The sequence below is a fragment of the Parasteatoda tepidariorum genome, chromosome 5 (genome assembly GCF_043381705.1).
Source record: "Parasteatoda tepidariorum isolate YZ-2023 chromosome 5, CAS_Ptep_4.0, whole genome shotgun sequence".
Classification (NCBI taxonomy): domain Eukaryota; kingdom Metazoa; phylum Arthropoda; class Arachnida; order Araneae; family Theridiidae; genus Parasteatoda; species Parasteatoda tepidariorum.
In genome coordinates, this window is record NC_092208.1 from 70,512,102 (window position 1) to 70,532,381 (window position 20,280).

At 29.3% G+C, this 20,280-nt stretch overlaps 1 protein-coding gene across 1 annotated transcript in view; it reads left to right on the top strand.

The window, feature by feature from the left end:
* LOC107447843 (progranulin) overlaps positions 1-20,280 on the top strand; it is a 131,534-nt gene that overhangs the window by 99,769 nt on the left and 11,485 nt on the right. Inside the window, exons 3-5 of the mRNA XM_071181073.1 lie at positions 419-871; positions 8,405-8,473; positions 10,029-10,298. Coding sequence (XP_071037174.1) covers positions 419-871; positions 8,405-8,473; positions 10,029-10,298 — 792 coding nt within the window. The remainder of the gene's footprint in view (positions 1-418; positions 872-8,404; positions 8,474-10,028; positions 10,299-20,280) is intronic.

Below are 20,280 nucleotides of genomic sequence, written 5' to 3' on the forward strand. Positions count from 1 at the left end.
ACTTCGATATCTCTTTAAATCTTCGATATGAAATCAAATTTTGCTGCAACATTCAAGTATAAACAACGCTCATCAATGGCGTTCCTATGTTAGAGCCACACACGCTATTGCCCACGGGGTTGAAATCGTTGAGCCAGCAGGCCTTGACCTTCTAGTAGGTGTTGGCCAATCTCGGCATCGAAATATTACCAAAAATAAAAGGGGTACCTATTTGCAAACTTTTACCAAAATTGTTCTACATAAACTGTTCAGAAAAGACCTGATTATTTTCGTGAAAAAATAAAAAATAAATAGTAAAATTTGCTAGAAATTAACAGAAATCTATGAATAGACAATTACTTATTTACAGTGTGCTTAATTTAGTTGCAAACTACGTACACTTACTATGAAAATTCAAGTTTTATTGTTGTGCTTTCAGGTAAGACTTGCTGTGAAACGACGGTTCCTGGAGAATGGGGTTGCTGCCCACAACCCAACGCTGTCTGCTGTTCGGACGGACTTCATTGTTGTCCACACGATATGGTCTGCAACCTTGATGAAGGCCGATGCGATGCCAAAAATGGTCTTATACACCCATTGTTAATTAAGGATCCTCCATCAGACAACATTAAGTCCGAAGTGGTGAAAGTTGCCAACAAAGTCGACATTATTTACTGTCCAGGAGGTTATTATTACTGTCAGGACGGAGCTACTTGCTGCCCTCTGCCAAATGGAGCATACTCATGCTGTCCTTACCCATCTGCTTCGTGTTGTGCTGATATGATACATTGTTGCCCTTACGGTACTCGATGTGATGCAACTTCCAGATATTGCCTCAGAGGAAATAATCTTTATCAAGCTCTTATTAAGAAACCTGCTTTTCCTATGAGTTAATTTGTTAATCTATTTGTTAATCGATGGTTTTGTATTGTTTATAGACCTGTTATAGACTATTGTTGTTTATAGATTATAGTATTGCTTGTAGATGGTTTTTGCATTGTTTATAGACTGAATAAAAATTAAAGGTTGCTTTGTGCACAGAAATTTTGCCAAAATAAATTTCCTATTTTAAGTTCGTCAGTATTTTTAAAAATTTAGAAATTGATTTTTAAAAGTGCTTGGGACATATTTTCTTAAAAATATTTTTAAAAATAAGTTTTAATTTTAGATTTTTTTTCGTGCTTGTGTAAAATACTATAGATAGCATTAATATACAGAAAAAAAATGTTCAAAAATTTTATGAGATTTTTTAAACAAATGTCAACGAAAAAACGAAATGTTAAAAAAAAATCAATGTTTTAATTTTTTGATATAATTCAAAATTATGCATTGAAATTAATTATAAACTATTTATGTAAAATAACTATTATCCATACTTTACTTTGACTTTAAATAAAAATCTCTGATGCTAAAATTGCATATTTTTTCGTTTTACTATTTGTTCATGAAATTTGTAGAGCAAAATTTATGCAATAATTTTTAATTTCCTAAAGGAAAATAACAGTATAATAAGTAAAATTTCTAAATTCAAAATTTCATACAATTGTCTTTCATAGTTTTTTGAGATTTAGGATGCGCCAAAAGTTAAATATCTAGAAATATATTCATTGAACCGGAATAATAATAATAGTAATAATAGTAAAATATGTGTTTCTTACCATAAAAAATTGCTTCCTAATGATGCCAATCTCAATGATACTGAACTCCTTCTTTAGGAGTAGAGGTCGAGTTTAGTATTATTGAATATTTTTTATTAAGCTACGTATTATTATTTTTTGACTTTAATTTCTCGAAATATCTTAATTTAAAACAACTTCTACCCCATTTTCATTTTTGTCGTTCACAGCTCCATCTGTGAGGCCAAATGAAAAAAAAAACATGCATCAACTTGATGTACTTTTTTTTCTGAAAAATCCAAATGTGCAATAAGAATTGAAATTTCTGTTTAAAGATCCCTTTCGTCAAAAGAGTGATTTTTCTTTCTTATGCTAACTAACGAAGAAATATGCAATCACAATTTCTTTATTTCTTCAATAACTAATCAATATTTTGGAATATTTTTGTTTAATGTTTTTCAAAGAAATGTAGCTTAAGAATTTTAGTTAGCAAATTTTAAATTCTAAGGTTGCAATTATTTTTATTACAATGTTTATTTTTAGCGTTTACGGAAAATTTTTAACAGGACTTTATAGCTTGTTGAATTTTTTTTCTTTTTTAAGCTTAAGGCTAATGTTTTCAGTCTAGATTAATAAACTGATAAAAATAATCTGGATTCCTAAAATTATGATAATAGTTTAAAATCGCAAAATTTTATTCCCCCTCTAAAATGTATGGAGAAGATTCACCTATTGCGAAGACTATTCCCCACAATACAGAAGTTGGTGAACCTTCATTGTGTAGGAAAAGTGGGGGNGGGGGGGGGGGGAGGATTCTAGAACTAGAGAAAAGGAAATTTACCTATATGACATATTCATCTGAGCGCCAGCGCGTTTAAGGGGTTTAACTCATTCGTCTGATTGAGTAAATTTTATATTGTTTTATAACCGTCGTTGAACAGTCGACCCAAATTTAGAGTTTATGACTATTAATGATTAACTCCATAGCCTTGTAATTTTGAACCCAATCCAGAAGACAAGGGAACTCCTGGATCAAGTATTAAGGGAAATTTGCCTTCGTGGAGGACTTTTGAGAGAAATAACCGGCATTTGCGTTACAAGGAGAGGAAGACCACGAGGACCTTCCACGATTAGCCTGACCGCAAGGGGACTCTAACCCATGTTCCATCTACCCCTGAGGATATTTCACGTCAGCACTGCGGTTGGTGCAAGCCGAATGCGGAATTCGTATCGATCAAGCATTGCTGAGATTCGAACCTGGTTCACCTCTTTGGAAGGCGAACGCTCTATCCCCTGAGTCATCACGGCTCTGATTAAATAAATTGAAATAATTGGTGTGGGGGGGTGCCTTATGTCTTGGGGGCCAGCTTCTCCCACGGCTTCCACAGGTTGATAATCAGGAACAATCCTGATTCTGTAACAAAATTAAAAAATATGATAATAAGAATAAAACAAAATTATTTACAATGAGAAAGAAAGAGCCGCGATGGCTCAGGGGATAGGGAGTTCGCCTTCCAATGAGGTAAACCGGGGTTAGATCCCGGTGATGGCTGGTCGATGCGAATTCCGCATCCGGCTTGTACCGACCGCAGTGCTGACGTGAAATCCTCAGTTTAGTTTTAGACGGATCAAGGATTAGAGTCCCCCTGCCGTCAGGCTAACCGTGGGAGGTTCTTGAGGTCTTCCTCTGCATGTAACGCAAATGCGGGTTAGTTCCATCAAAAAAGTCCTCCTCGAAGGCAAATTTCTCCTAATACTTGATCCAGGAGTTCCCTTGTCTTCGGGATTGGGTTCAAAATGACAAGGCAACGGAAAAGAACACTGGTAGTCGTAAACTCAAACAAATTGGGTTGGCTGTTCAACGACGGTTATAAAATAAAATATAAAATGAGAAGGAAAATAAGAAAGCTATTTTTATAATCACATGTATTACAATTTAGTGAATTTTTAGAGAAAGAAGCCCTTAGCTTGGCAATATGTCCATTGATGTTATCCATATCGAAATTTTCCCTCATGTCATTCATCTTAATAAACCATGGAGCACCTGTGATTCTTCTTAAAATTTTATTCTCTATTTTAAGCAGTTTTTTCCTTTGAGTTTTGGTGGTTGCGTTCCATCAGGCAAGTGCAGCGTAGCTTATTATTGGCCTAATACACTGTAAGTAAAGTGTATGTTTAGTTTTTAAATTTAATTTAGAATTTTTCCCAAGAATAGGGTTTAGGGCTTGGAAAGCACCTTCCGCTTTTCCCATAATATTCGTAATATGAGCATTCCATTTAAGGTTTTTAGTAATTCTCACTCCTAGAAACTTTACTTTGTTAAAATTTGGGACTTTTTCGCCGGTTTTTTTTCTTTTTGAAGTTTCTTTTAATGGTGATTAGGGATGATTTTGTTGCATTTTTAGCTGCTTTCCAGGTGGAACACCAATTTTCTATTGTAGGTATTTGTTTGTTGATGTCTTGTACAGTTTTAAAAGAGTATATTGATTTGCTTAGAATAGCTGTATCATCAGTACAAAATGCAGTAGTTATGTTTTTGCTTAATGTAAATTTTGGAAAATCAGCGCAGTATATTACAATTAAAATTGGTCCTATAATGAACCCCTGCGGGACTCCAACTTCTATGTCTCTAGTTGTAGATATTGCATTATTTACTTTAATACTAAACAATCTATTAGTGAGGTAACTATTTAGAATTAAAGTGAGGTCTTCAGGTATTTTATTTTTATAAGCTTATAAATTAGCCCCTGATGCCAAACGCGGTCAAAGGCTTTGGCAACGCCCAGCATCAGTTAGGCTGTGGTCTCTTTTCGATAGAAATTTTGGGATATATTTTCAATTATGCGCACCGATTGTTTTCTAGTTGATAGGTCTTCACGGAATCCAAATTGTTTATTTGCCAGGAAGCCGAGAAAAGTTTTAAGTCTCTTTAAAATAATTTTTTCGAATATTTTCGAGAAGACAGTAAGCAAGCTGATCGGCCTAATAATTTTCAGAATTTAGGTGGTTTTTTCCTGGTTTTGGGAAAAGTACCATTTCGGCATGTTTCCAATTGTGTGGGAAGTAGTTGTATTTAAAGCAAGAGTTAATTATTGTGCTAAGTTTTAATATATTTAGAGGTAATCTTTTGATCATGATTTTTGTTATTCTATCTTGGCCAGGTGCTTTATTGTTTTTGAAAATTTTTGCAATTGAGTTGATTTTTTTCTGGTGTGGTTTCTTCGATAGTGATTATGAGATTTTTGATTTGGATAAAATTATCGTATTCTTCTTTAATTTTCATCACTGAGAAAATGTCACTGGGATATTTATTTAGTGAAATTGATTTTCAATTCTATCAGCAAAAATCTCTGCCTATCTTAGAAAGTTTTCCCATTTGCACCTTGTAATGGCATATTAGTTGTCTACGTAGTTTTTAGAGACTTAACCATTTTCCAGGCCGAGTTATCCTGGGTTGTTAAACTTTGGACATTCTCGTCTCGTTCTTTATTTTCATATTCAATGATTTGTTTTTGTATGCTTTTGATTAATCAGTTCACTTCTGATGTGATTTTTGGGTTTATAGTTCTCTGGTAGTCTTTTCTTAATTTATTTTTGATTTTTATTTGTTATCTAATGCTTAGTATTTAGCTCTGTTTAGTCAACTTATTTCACCACAAAATATTTCTTATAATAAGCTAAAATATCCTTTCCAATAGGCAATACGAAATACGCAATACAGTCCTTTGTTTAATAAAGTATATCTACTATAAAATATTTTTTATAGGAAGCTACTATATTCTTAATAAACAATGAGCTGTACAATAAATTTTCCCACTTTATCAGTTAGATTCGCTAAAAAATATCGTTTAATGTAAGCTACAATATAAGTTCGTATTGCTACAAGTAAGCAATACGAACTATAAAATTAATTATACTGTTTAACCAGCTAGATTCACTAAAAAATATTTTTTATAGTAAGCTACAATATTCTTAGTAAACAATGCGAACTATGCAACAAATTATTCTGTTTAATAAACTAGATCTACAATAAAATATCTTTTAGAGTAAGCTACTATATTCTTAGTAAACAATACGAACTATACAAAAAATTTAAAATGTGAATCAGGAAAAATAATCAGTTGAAAATATGAATCAGTAAATACTCTTTTTTCTTCTACAAACTTTCAAGCGTTTCCTTACAAATTAGAAATGTTATCAGTTCAACGATAACGATGTATGTACTTTCCAATGTGCAACTAAAAGTATTATTGACCATAATATATGCAATATTTCTATTATGAATTGTATATAAGTGTTGACAGAATGTGAAAAATTATCAAATTAATTTATGACGCTGTTTAGGAAAAGTATAACTACAACAATATCTTTCTAAGGTAAGCCATATTAATATTTAATTTTATATGTAACTTCAGTTTTGCAAATTGAACGCTTTCTGCTAGTCTTATTACTTTTATTACATAGATTTTACTACATTTTGAGGTTGCATTGGAGGCCTATTTTATCTGTATAGAATTCAAGTCGTTTACATATAGAAACTTAGTAATTTATTACATTGCCCGCAAAACCATGTGGCCCTTTTCTTTATTCTGAATAATGATATAAAATTTGTAAACTATAGAATACTGACTAAACAGCACAAGGATAACTAAGCATAATACTGTCATTGTCAACAATTTGCGCAACTTAACTAAAATTAAATAGACGACTAATTGCAAAACTCGCTAACGGTTCAGCGTCATTTGATAAAAATATTAAGAACCACAACCTGTACTCTTCAACTATACATGTAATAAAATTATATATGCTTCCAGATGGATATCATACCAAGGGCCCACCACTTTTTAATCTTTCATTTCTGACTAATTTATAGTTCTCAATTCTGTCTAATTTATAATTTCGCTGCTTAAGCTTTAAATCGTCCATGTGAGATCGGAATTTTCATTGAGAAATTCGTAAACGCGTCTGTTCCGTGTTCGTGCTTATGACTTATTCATTTGCTTGATATATGCCAGTCTTCAGTTCCTTGTTGCCAATACATAAAAAGAAATTTCATCGGATTTTTCAAACAATATACACAATAGTGTTTGTAGGAAATGTAGGCATCATACAGTGATATGTATCTTACAGTAAGATATGAATACTATCTAAAAAGGATATGGCATAAATGTTGTCCTGCCTCTATTTCACTGGAATCACTATTTCAATGTTTTTTTAAACCTGTTTATTTATTCCAACTCATTTTATCATTGTACTCATTAATCTTCTGAAATAACAATTTTACAAGCATTAAACCTTATCAAAAACTGCCGAATTCTTGATTATCGCTTATTACTCCAATATCATTGTTTTGAGATTGACTCTATATAAGCCTTATCTGTTGTATTTTAGTTTTTGTAAAAGAAATAGGACGAGATAAGATCTCAATGAAAATAAAAAAGAAACTTTGAATGCAAACTATCAAAAGAAGAATCTATTCAGAACTCCATGATTATTTAGTGTTTTTAACTACGTACGGGTATTATTATAAATAATTTCTAATATTTATTTTTTATCAAATATTTCTATTGTTATTATCAATTTCAACAAAATCCTTAAGTTCATTACAAGATGGTGTGTTAATTATTGAATATGCTTTATTTGATTTATGTATTTAAATTTATCATACAATCCTAGTGATTTTTTTATAAGATAATTTTAAATTTTTTTTCTCCCGAAAATAAAAATGCGTGGCTATTTCTATACTTATTTTTCTTAGTTTAATGATATTTTATACGGAATTTTGTTTATTGCATACAAAAATAGCATTATCTGGATGTGTAACAAATGTTATGAATCTGTACGATATAAATAAAAAATAAAAAGCATTTTGCAATTAAAATTGAAACCTCGATTAAAACTCAAATGAAGGAAGTAAGATTTCCTAACAGCAGTATTACAATTCCGTCTGTAAACTATAATTTAGATTTTCTGAAGAAAAAGAAAGAAAACCTCTTGCTAATTTCTTAAAAAAATGAGCGATTATAATTAAAGAAACGATTTTTAATTCTTTTATAACTAAAAAAAATTGATGTTTTATCGTAACTAGTGCAGTTTTGGACCAGTTTCTAAGTTACTATGTTACAAGTTTTGGGTCAGCTTTTTTAGCTTTACTATGATTTCTAAGGACAAAAACTTTTATAGAAATAGTTTGAAAGTTGCGTAAAATTTAAGGGTTAATTTTTAAAGGAATTCTTAAAGGAAATAATGAATGAGTTAATTTTTAGAATGCAACAATTAGAGGTTAATCGTTTTGTTTCCCGCCGTTAATTTTTAGAATGCAACAATAAGAACATAACTGTTCTGTTTCCCACTGTTATTTTTTAAGAATACGACAATCAGAGGATGATTGTTTTGGTTTTTTTCAGTTATGTTTAGAATACAACAATTAGAGGATGATCGTTTTGTTTCCCACAGTAATTTTTCAGAATACAACAAATAGAGGAATATCGTTGTGGCTCTCATAGTTTTGTTTAAAATACAACAGTTAGAGAAAAATTATTTTGAAAAATGCTTGAAATTGTTTTGTTAATTGTAAGTTTTTAGAATACAACAATTAGAGGATAATCTTTTTAAACGTATCCTGTAGTTATAATTTTTCTGAAATATTAAATAATTATCATTGTACTTTTGTTTTTTGTTTTCCTTTTTATTATACTATTGATATAGCTTCAGTATAATTGAAAATAATTAATCATGTACAGTAACAAAAAAGGAAAATAAAAATGAATCGTTAACGTTTCTTAAAAAATAAAAAATGTTTTTTTCAGGTCTGAAAATGTACTATTTATTAGTGCTATCGTTTTGTGCTCTCTTCTGTTCTGGATCCTGCACTAAAGGTAAGTTAAGTTGTTTTTTTTAAATTTTTAATTTTTTAATGTTGAATTAGATTTAAAACTGCATCTATCTATGATATCACATAGAAGTTGTTTCAGATGAATAGAGAAATTTTCTAATATTTTTTTATAACTTTTAATATTCTTACTTGGACCTGTGAAAAACAGAACTTATTTTGAAAAATATTTAAATGAATTAAAAAATTTGAAACAAAAAATATTATGTTAGTATTATTTCAGTTACTTTTAGTAAATGACTGTTGGTTTTAAAAACTATACAGGTCCAAATCTACAGACTAAATATTTCAAAGAGCATTTTATTTTTTATCAAGAACTAATAAAAAATTTGAAATTAGAAACTAATTAAAAGTCTGTTTGCTTAATATAAAATTTAAGCAAAAGTTAGTATATTATAGTATAATATTTTCTGTTAGGTAAAGATCGTTGAACTATTTTGTCTCTGAACATTTTGTCAATCAGTGAGCACATGAATCATATTATTTAACTTTAAAAGATTTCCCATTTTCTATTTTTTTAAAATCAAAACTTTATATCAACGAACTCACAATTTAGGAAATCTGAAAAGTTGAAATCATACTTTTTGGAATTATAGAAGGCGTCTCAAAATTACTCGATTTCTCCACTCTCCTCACTTCTCCCTCTCTGTTACCAGGGTCTTAGCTAAACTTGTTTTTTCCTTTACACTTCAATAATAAATTGAAATATACTGGAGAGAGGAAAAACCAAGATTTGACGAAACCATGGAAAGAGCAAAGAGCGGGGATATTATGTAACCTTTAAAGCGCCAATTCAATTTACAAAGAGTATAGACGGTAAAGAGATCTAGTTGCAAACATTCCGTATCGTGATTAAAAATTTTGTTTAAAGAGAGAGAATCGAGGCATTTGCGCCAAATGTGCTGTTCTATACACAACTAACACAGTCCTATTTCAAGATTAAATAAAATTTCATTATTAAATAATAATTTTTAACGGGTAACCAGATAGGTTACTGGTAGATGGATAGGTCACAGACAAATCCCAACAGGTGTGAGTTCGAATAAAAAGTAAAAAATTAACAGTTGCTTCGGAATAGAGCGAGAAATCCACTATTGGCGATTTATCGAAAATGAATTTTCATTGAGAGTGAAACAAACAGCGCCAACCTTATGAAAACAAATTTTACTATTCAAAGAATTTTGAGAAAAATTAAAACTTTATAAGACTTTTCAAAAATAAAGAAAACATACAATGGGATGTAATTTTATGTTGATGTTAACACATTACCATTTTAAGGTATTTCAATAGACGTTAAAAGAAAGGAAGATTCAAGATTGATAAGAAGGAGATTGTCATCAACCTATTGTGTGACAATCTTGAATAATAATGTTTCTTTTTACATCTATTGAGAAAGGAATTAAAAATAAAAGCTAATTAAATTAAAGATAAATTTAAGCGTTCTTTGAAATTAAATGCTTTGAAATGCATAACACCAAAGTGGCATGACAAGAGCCTTGATTAAAATGTAAATTTTACTATAATCCATTTTATTTTTACAGTGATCCCTGAAGTTGCTTCGGAGGATAATGATGTCCAGAATAGCGTCGTGTATTGTCCAGGAGGATATTACTACTGTCAAGTCGGATCGACATGCTGTCCTCTTCCAAACGGAGCATACTCATGCTGCCCATACTCCTCAGCAATGTGTTGCGCAGATATGGTTCATTGTTGCCCATACGGCACTCGATGTGATGCTACCTCCCGATACTGTCTCCATGGTTACAGCCTGATGCTATCACAATCTAAGACACCTGCATTTCCTATGAAATAAACATCTCAGTCTTGTTTGACTTGTTTGATAATCTTATGTAAATATGTAATATAGAAATAAAGGATTCGTTTTATAATGTTTTTGTTTATGAAAACTAAAATTACATTTTAGAAGTGGTAAATTCAACCAGCAGTTTATAAAAAAAAATTGTTTAGTGGAGTCAAAAGTATTTAGCTCAAAACTTATAAAAGATAAAATAATTGACGGAAGATGTATAATTGTAATCACAAATTTATTGGCAGCATTTACTAAAGGTCAAAAAATCAAAAAAGTTCGACGTTCGAAAAAAGAAAGAGCGAGAGAGAGAAAGAGAGAGAAAGAAAGAGGATTAGAGAGAGAATTATGACCATGGTAGTGCTTCATTTGGCTTAAAAAAGTGTTTAATAAGCGTAGAAATGTTGATTATAATTTTCGTTTCTTGTATTAAATCTATGGAGAATTTTTTGCATAAACATCTCAAAAAGTTGTAATCTATTTTTTCTTGTTGTTGATAATGAAATTTTGCTATGCGATTAAATTTTGTTTTCATTATTATTTCTTTTCACTATTTTATATCAGTAATAAATGTTGATATCACATTAAAATTGCTGCAAAAAATAATGTTTGGCATAATTAAATCTTCACAATAAATTTTATTGTTTCTTCATTGAATGCAAAAAAAAAAACCTCATCAAAATCGTTTAACAACTTTCTAGGCGAACATTCTAGCAATTGAGTCAGACATTCACATTTTCTAATTAGCGCCGGAATGAATTCAGTCTTTTTTGAATTTATTTAACGTTACTGCTTTTGCTCTTAAATATTTAATGCTTCTATAAAATATTCTTGAATATAACTTTAATGTTTATACCTTGTTTAAAAATGAAAAGAAAAGTTTAGAAAAGAGGACTGATTAGAAATGCGAAAGGGCACAGTAACCTATAAAATAATTTTAAAAAAAATTAATGAGGAAAAAAAATTCTTAGAGAAATTGGGGTAACAGAGGAAACAATGGATGAAAAAGTCAGATCAGGGTAGAATGCAGGGTACAGACAGAACTGAGGTAACGTGCTTGCGTGTTGAGGTAACTTTTAACAAAATGGTATTTCCTTACATGTATAGGAATGTCCATATCATTCCTGCAGGAATGTCCATATCACGTAAATTTATTGTTTAGGATAATCTAATGTTTTTAAATGCAGCGAAAGAAACGAAAGAAGAACGAATGAATTCAAACCTTTTGAGAAGGGCTGCAGAAGCATCCCTAACTTCCATTTGGAAATTAAACTGGTTTGAACTTTTCTCATTCCTTCCCAATTGTGATTTGTCAAAATTCGTTTACGTTTTTGTTTCTTCCTCACTTACATATTAATTTGATATCCTTTATGTGAGAGATTTTTTAATCTACTTTTTTGACAAGGATTCTAAATTCACTGAAGTGACAAAAGTCACGGGACACCTCTTAATATTGCATCGGACCTTCTCTATCTCTAAGAAGCACATCAACTCGATGTGGCATGGACTCAACAAGTCATCATTACAAACCGAAATCGGGAATATTAATCAGAGAAATTTTTGTCTCATTCAAACCTGTAGAATTGAATAGGCAGCTAATCCTCTTCTTTACAGAGCGTGGCCTCTTTAAAGCGTATCTAAAAAGCTTCTGCCTGGCTACTGACAACACTTGTGCCTGTGGAGCAGTAGGAACAGTGTGGCACTATGCTATAGAACAGGAGTGGCCAAGCTCCTTAATAGTCGAGTCATTTTTCAAAATTTGAAATTTTTCCCAAGCCGAAATTAAATACGAATTTAAAAGGTATATAAAAAGGTATAAAAATTTTTTTTACAGAAATTATATTTATTGAAAACATATAAATAAAAGTACAAAATATGTGTATTGAATTTAAATATTAAAAATTAAACATATTTATTTTACTTCTCATGACAATTCTTTAAAATTTGGTGAATAATTGGTGACAGCATTTCTCAGTAATTCTTTGAGATGTTGGTTAGTTAAGACTGATCGGTGTTTGGATTTCAAGAATTTTAAAGTGGAATAAAATGATTCACATAAGTACGTAGTTCCGAATATTGAAACAATTCGACAAGCAGCCTTTTTTAATTTAATTTAATTCTGGTACAAATTTCCATAAATTCGGAACTTGCGGAATGATAATAACTTTTTTAAATATAATAGCACAAAAATGAAAAGGGAACTCGGGTAGATTTATCGAGAGCCACAAATAATCCTTCAAAGAGCCGCATGTGGATCGCGAGCCGCAGGCTGGCCACCCTGCTGTAGAATGTCCGCTTATAACATCCTACCACTTTACACAACCAAAGCTAGAATTCCTCATAGCCTGGAAGAGATCTATCTATAAGAATCCTAAGTTGAAACAGAAGGCAAATAAAAGTTAATAATAGCAATAAAATTATCTCTTTTTAATTGTAATACATTCAGGTGTATTCATAATCATCATTGATTAGAAACAAAAAGTCTGTTTTATCATATTTATAGAAGATTTTATTATGTTTTTTTCAGTTGTCAATAAAAATTCTGACAATTTGTTTAATTGAGCACAATTATATTTTAAAGTTTCACAAATATAATTTTGTAGCAAAAATATGCACACACAACAAATGTAGCTCAGGTTTAAAGAAGAACTTTAACATAACCGAGTGATTACCCAATATTTTTATATTCAAAGCTGAAGGAAATTGATTTTTAAAAAATAATCATGCTTTGCTAACATCAAAACAATAAAATCAGGGCGATATAATAAATTCATTAAAGATCACAGTGTAAATAATTACGATTCGTTATGATAATTACAAATAAAATAGCTACAATTAAATAATATATTTTGGTTAGTTTATTTACTGTTCAATAAAAAAACCGAAGCTCTTAATACAATTAAGTTTTACAAATATTACATAATAACAGATAATAAGAAAAAATGTGCGCATAATTACACACAAAACTATTGACTAAATAGTGAGAAAAATACATTCGTTAATGCGAAATAAATTAGGGGAAGTTGACGTTTCATTTTAAGAATGTCTAGGAATAATTAATTTGCTAACAGTGAAAAAAAGGCAAAGAATAAAGAAATAGATCAGAATACATTCTGGCCTATTTAATAAAATCAAATTATGAAAAATCCTCTTCGCATCATAACTGAATAAATTAGAGATAAAGCAAAAAAAAATTAAGCAGATTTGAATTATAAATTTTTAGCCGTTCAGTGCACATAAAAAAAAAATAAATAAATAAATGAACTACCTTAAAACATTTGTTCTAAAGATCAAATCTTCACGTTCTAGGACTTATTCTTAATGGTTCAAAGGGGTGACTTCAAATATGCTAACTAATAAGTGCAGGGGCGATATTTTAAGTTAATAAATCGGACACTAAAACGTACTTTATCTGAATAAACATATGCTATTTTTTCGATAGATTCTGATTTCTGAAATTCAAAATATAGGGAGTTACTGCAATCTGAGAAATAACCAAAGAGCTTTTCAATCGGATAGAAAAAGTTTTGCGCACAATTATAAAGGTCGTTTATAATTTCGTAAATTGTCTAAAAATAACTTTTTAGTAAATATTTGTAATTTATTTAACGATAGTTCGAAAAAAATTTTAATTGCAAAGCATACTTTTTTATATCATTTTAAAAAAAGGTAGTTAAACAAAAAATACAAAATTAGTAATTGATAGAGTAGTTTCTGAGAAGTTACTGATAGATACGGAACTCCGTATTCATACTATATGAATTTAGACCAACTTGCATAAAAGTTTTTTTTTTCTAAGTAGGCACTTTTTAAAAACTAAATAAATTTAATTAGTTTTAAAAGTTGCTTTTGAGGAAAAGGATAAATATAAATCATTGGAATATTTGGGGAAAAGAAGGCTTTTTGTATTTTTATGAAAATACATTATAAGAATGCGCATGCTTCGTAATTAAACAAACTCTAATTTTTCTATACATGCGATGCCTATTGTTTTTTTACATTCGTAAAATAAAGATAATTATTAAATAAAAAAAATTACTGTTATTGTTACTTTAATGATACAACTTTTTTTAAGAAACTAAACTGTTCCAATGGTTGGTTATAAACTACATATCATATCCTTAATATTATTTTGTTACCATTTTACTTTGATTATAAGAAACAAATATAATACATAAATAAAGGACACTTTATGAATCCTTTTAAAAACAGTATAACAACTTTTTAAAGTAATATGATCTGTTGTACTATAAGTATAATGTAAGTGATATATGTTGTAAAAGACTTATGAAATTTAAAAAAATAGTAATTATTTAATATAATTTTTTTTAAAAAAGGAAAGAAAATGACAATCTGAAATAAAAGAAAAGATATAGGAGTAAGAGTAAAAAATTTTGTCCCCGAGATACTATGGAAGCGTGTTCCATTCCTCGAAGAAAGTTTTATAAGTATTAAATAAATGTAATTTAAAAATACAAAGAGAACATGTCTTTATAAATTTAAAAGAAATCATTTTTTCCCTCCAAATTGTAAGTGTGAGGATTATTGAAACTTATACTTAAAGCGTTAAAATAGAATAAAAACTGTGAGTCAATAATACTTCTGTGGCTTAGAGTACAAAAAAGCAATGTCAACAACAGATGATATGTTCCTTAATCCAACCATTCAAAGAAAAAAAAATCGAACTTTTACAAGTAGCTTAACTAAAAATCTATCTATTAATAAATTGAAAGAAAAACATATCTCGGTAGTTGGCGCTATTTGCTGAACGCAATGAATGTTACTTTATACACACAAAATCATTTACTCATTGCAATTATTTTTCAAAAAAGTTAAAAAATTATGTTCCCAGTAACATTTGAAATTTTAACACTCGTTGTCTTTTTATTACACATTAATTTTAACAATAATGCATTATCGAGTATTTCATTATACAATATTCACTTTCTTTGTTTCCGGAAAATCACCGTGCACATTAAATGTTATGTCATAAAACAGTAATAATATAAACAACAAAGTATTATAAATTCTAATTTATAACCTTATAAGGAGGGAGAGCAAATGTCCCTCTCGTTCTACAAATACAGAGATGTCAACTTGCTCCGCTTAATGAGAAATTTGCATAGTGAGAGATGATTAAAAAATGTTGGGAGCCTATTATGTAAATGATCATTGACAACACTGGGGTGCAAATTTTTTTTTTATTACTATAAATATTTGATCTTGTTTAACTCGAGTGTGGGAATTTTAAATCTGAAATTAATTTTTCTCCTATTCCTACAATTTTTTTTTTTTTTAAAAAAAGACATTTTTAGTCTATTTTTTGTCGAAATGTGTAGCTTTAGTTTTAAAAGTGTTTTGAGTAAAAGGAGAGATGGTCACGAAAACGTTACGAGTTATTTCTAGGGGAGTTAGGACACATCTGCAGGATAGGAACTCATACCCGGAAATGCCGCCGTACGCGGCTACGAGCGCTTTTCTATTATGACCTGATCAAAAGCACGCAAAGAAGCAGTTCATAAGCTTTTCTATTATGACCTGCTCAAAAGCACACAAAGAAACAGTTCATAAGCTTTTCTATAATGACCTGCTCAAAAGCACACAAAGAAACAGTTCATTATGAGAAAGCGTCCCTAGTAGTGTATGACAATATTTCTGAGCATGGTTTCTTATGCAGTTTTAAACCTGATTTTCTGGCCTAACTCCCTTAGAAGTTTGCTGCATGATGTATGTGATCCCCTGTTATGTAATGTTTTTAAACTTGTACATTTCGACAAAAAATAGAATAAAAATAACATTAGAAAACCTGTTGCTTGGAGAGAGAAAACTATTGCAGATTTGATTTTAAATCAGCGACGTGAAAAGATCCAAGATCTGTTAAAAAATATCTTGCAACAGAAAACAAAAATACATTTGTGTCCCAGTGTAATCGATGTTTTGAGGATGAAACATTTTTTTATCGATTTTAAAATTTGGTAATCTCGTAAGTTGCGTTTTGTTCCAGGAAGAAATGAAAATCATTCGAAAATATAATGCTATAAAAATCATACATAGCTTATAAAGAGAGTAATATCAACACTTCATTGTTTGCGCGAAAGTATGATTCATTTTGATTATCTTTTCTTCTACAAATATCTTAAGAATTGCTCCGTATAGTCGAAATGATATCAGCTATTTATGTGTATTATACCTCAAATGATAACAAAATGTGTAATAGCAAAATATTATTGACTGTTGTATTTGCAATTTTCAGATTGTTCACTATAAATACAGATCGAAGAACGCAAAAAAATTAATTTGTTTTATTTTACTAGTTTTTTGAAGCTACAATAGCGAAGGAGATCTAATATAACGGTATGTCATTGTTAAAAAATTCATAAATGTAATATAATATATAAATGTGGTAATATAAATGTAATAATGAAATAATTATGCTAAAAATGCAATTTAGCATCAAGAATTATAAATTTTTTTGATATATATTGGCTGCGATATAATATTCTCTGCTAATATTGCATTCTTGATTTTGATTAGTGTTTAAAATCTGAAGCCTAAAACACAATATAACACTCTTATAATTTTTAAAGGTTTCAAATTTTAGTAAAAAAATAATCTAAAAAATATTTTAAATTTTAGTTTAATTTCAATTTTACTTATTTCAAATTAATCTTCAAATAAAAAGAATAGGGCTGGATAGCATAAAATCCTAGTATACGTAACACGCTTGGCGCAACTTTGAAACGTGTCGTCGACGCCGAAATGACGCGTTGATACTTGCTTCCACAGAGTTGCCAATGCCGAAATGGCAAAAACATGAAGATCGTAACCTGAAAATGGAAAAAGGAAAGTTAATAATATGTTTGGAGATACAGCAATTGTAATCACAAATCAAAATGTCAACTTGAAAAAAGAATATTATAAACATTCTTTTTCAGTCTTGGATGGGCCCTAGCCTTCTGCAGCTGTCTTTTTCAGGCGTTTCTCCATTTGGTGACTGAATTTTAATTAGAATTTGAATTCTAAATTTTAAAATAATTAGTTTGCAGATAATTATTTTTTTGAAAAAGGCAATGAGTATAAATGTAGTTATTATTATTAATATACTAGAAATGAATTAATATGAAAGCAGTGGTAATTAGTGTTGTGACATTTCAAATTCTTCATTTATTTATTTTATTTTTGAATTTGATGATTTGATGGTACGCTAATTAATATTTTCAGAACAAGTTTAATAATAAGGTATTCCATTCTAAAGGTAATTTTTAATAAATAATCCTTGTAGCCTTATTTATGCTTTTATGGAATTTTTTGAAACATTTTGAAAATTTAAAAAAAAATTTTGACGTTTTTTGAATCATAATATTTGCTGCAATTCGACTCCTTATTTATATTATAGGAAATTTGCAGGTATTAAGTTTATTAAGTTTAGTTAAGAGAACCATTTTTTTAAAGTTTTTATTTATTTATTTATTTTTGAGAGGGTATTAAGCAAAATATTTTGTGAATAACTTGATTATAATTATTTTAATGTCAATACATATTTTTGGTTACTTTAAGTTTCTTGGTTACCTTATATTACTTTGACTAATACAGGGAATGGACAAAATAATGGAAACATTTCTATACTAATAAATTTTTACATATTTCTTAAGAAATACTTAAAAAATCGTTTTTTAACTTCAGAAATGTTTAAACCATGCGATTTCTCATACTTATCAATGAAGTTTAAAGGTTTTTTGAGATTTGAGGGACCGACAATAAATTGCAAACGGAAAATAGTGTTTTGAATACCCTTTACCAAAAAATTTAGCAATAAGTTTGTAACTTTTAGCAATTACTTTAGTTATTATATGCAGTAATTTCACGAGCAGTTTCGTTAGCCTAGCTTAAATATTTATGAAAATATGGACATCTTTGTTAAAAAAATCTAACTTTTTTTGTCTTACATTTTTTTGTTATACCTTAAAAACTATTCAATAAAACTAAACAAAATGTTTAGTACCATTTAAAAATAATTACAAAAGTTGTTTAAAAATTTGTTAAAAACTGTTCAATGTTAAAGTAATTAAAGTAGTTCTTTTATACTGCTCATGCGCGGAAAAATTTAGCATTTTTTTGATTTGAATATCCTAAAAATTTAAAAAGTTTCAAGCAATTTTCTGAGTAGTTTTTGTACTTTTTAAAAGAAACTCAAAATGATAAGGGGTTTTCTACAAATATTATTTTGTATCGTAAGACAAAATTAAATAACTAATGTTAATACCTTATAATAAACGCCCATACACCTTAATATGATTGTATAAGGAAAGAAAACATGCCAAAAAAAGATACTTTTGTAGTGGGTAATCCCCAACAATGTCGGTTTCATTTTTTATCAAATCTTGTTTAATTAGAGAAAATAAAATTTGTGGAAAACCCCTGATCCAATTGAATTGAATTTTCTTTTAAAAAATACGAAAACTGCTTGAAACTTTTTAAATATTTAAGATATCTAAATTCGACTTTTTTTATTAGTTGCCAAATACGATTCACTGCAAATTTAAGAAAAACAAATTTAAAACTTTCTCACGCATGCGCAGTACAATGTAATTATTTTAATTACTCACTTCTTGCGTGGTCTTAAGCATATTTTTCTGAAATTTTAAAGTAATAATTTTGTAATTAATTTTTAATTTCTCCAAAAATGAGCTTATTCAATATTTTTAAAATTTATTGAACTTTATGGAATATTTTTAAAGTTATAGCAAAAAAAAAACGTCAAGAAATTTAGTTTTTTATAAAAATTTTCATATCGCCATAAATATTTAAGTTAAGTTTACGAAATATTGTGAAATTATTACTTATACAGTCAAACCCCGCTATAGTGAACCCGGTTCATAGTGAACTCCCGGATATAGTGAAAGAAATGTTCGGTCCCGTGCCTTGCTATACACGCATAATGTTATTTTTCGTTGATATAGTGAACCAAAAAAAAAAAAAAATGAGGAAGTTGGATATAATGAACTTTTTTCTGTCTTCGACTGATTTTTTTCTTTATTTTTTTGTAATAATTTGGAAATTTCTACTTCAAAATAAATACATATAGCGATTTTTAAAACCATCTATAGAGGGGAATGTAGTGATAAGCATTTTTTCTTGTTTGCTTCATTTATCTCTCTTTCCCATCCCTAAACAAACCAAGCAGATGTTTCCAACCCAGGCAGATGATGCGCCTGTAAGATGTCTGTGGGATTAATATGCATTTTCTCTCAGATGGAAAGAGTAATTATTCATTATTGGTCAAAGGGTTGGACACTAATATGTGTTGATAAGGCCCTCATTTCAACTACTTTTTGCTCTCAGTTCAGTTAAAAAAAAGGCCTGCAAACAAGTGTCTCAAATTTAACTATGGCGAGCAGTAAACGTAAAACGTTCTCCTTTGATGATAAAATCGGTATAATCAGAAAAATTGAAAATGGTTGCAATCAAGCTGATATTTTCAGGGAATATAAATTATCCAAATCTGCAGTTTGTAACATATGGAAAAATAGGCAATTAATAATTTCTGCTCATGAAAAAAATTTAGATGGCAGAAAAAAGTTGAGAAAAGCAGATCACAAGTATGCTGAAGAAGCATTACTGAAATGGTTCACCATTCGAAGAAGCCGCAATCTTCCAGTATTTGGATAAATGTCGATGAATTTGTTAAGTGATTTTATGAGACTACTTTTACGTGCTCGGATGGCAGGTTAGACCATATATGGCAACGTTACTTTTAAAAAGTAACGAGTAAAAGTACAAGTATTTTTAAAAAAAGTAACGAGTAAAAAGTAAATATCTTGTATTTTAAAAAGTAACGAGTAAAAAGTACAAGTAAAAGTACAAGTACTAAACAAAAAAAGTAACGATTTAAAAGTACATTTCTAGGAAATCGAAAATTCAAAGTAACCTAAAATTTTATTGAATAATATTCTTATGTTCTTTAATGTTTTTGCAAAATTGTTGTT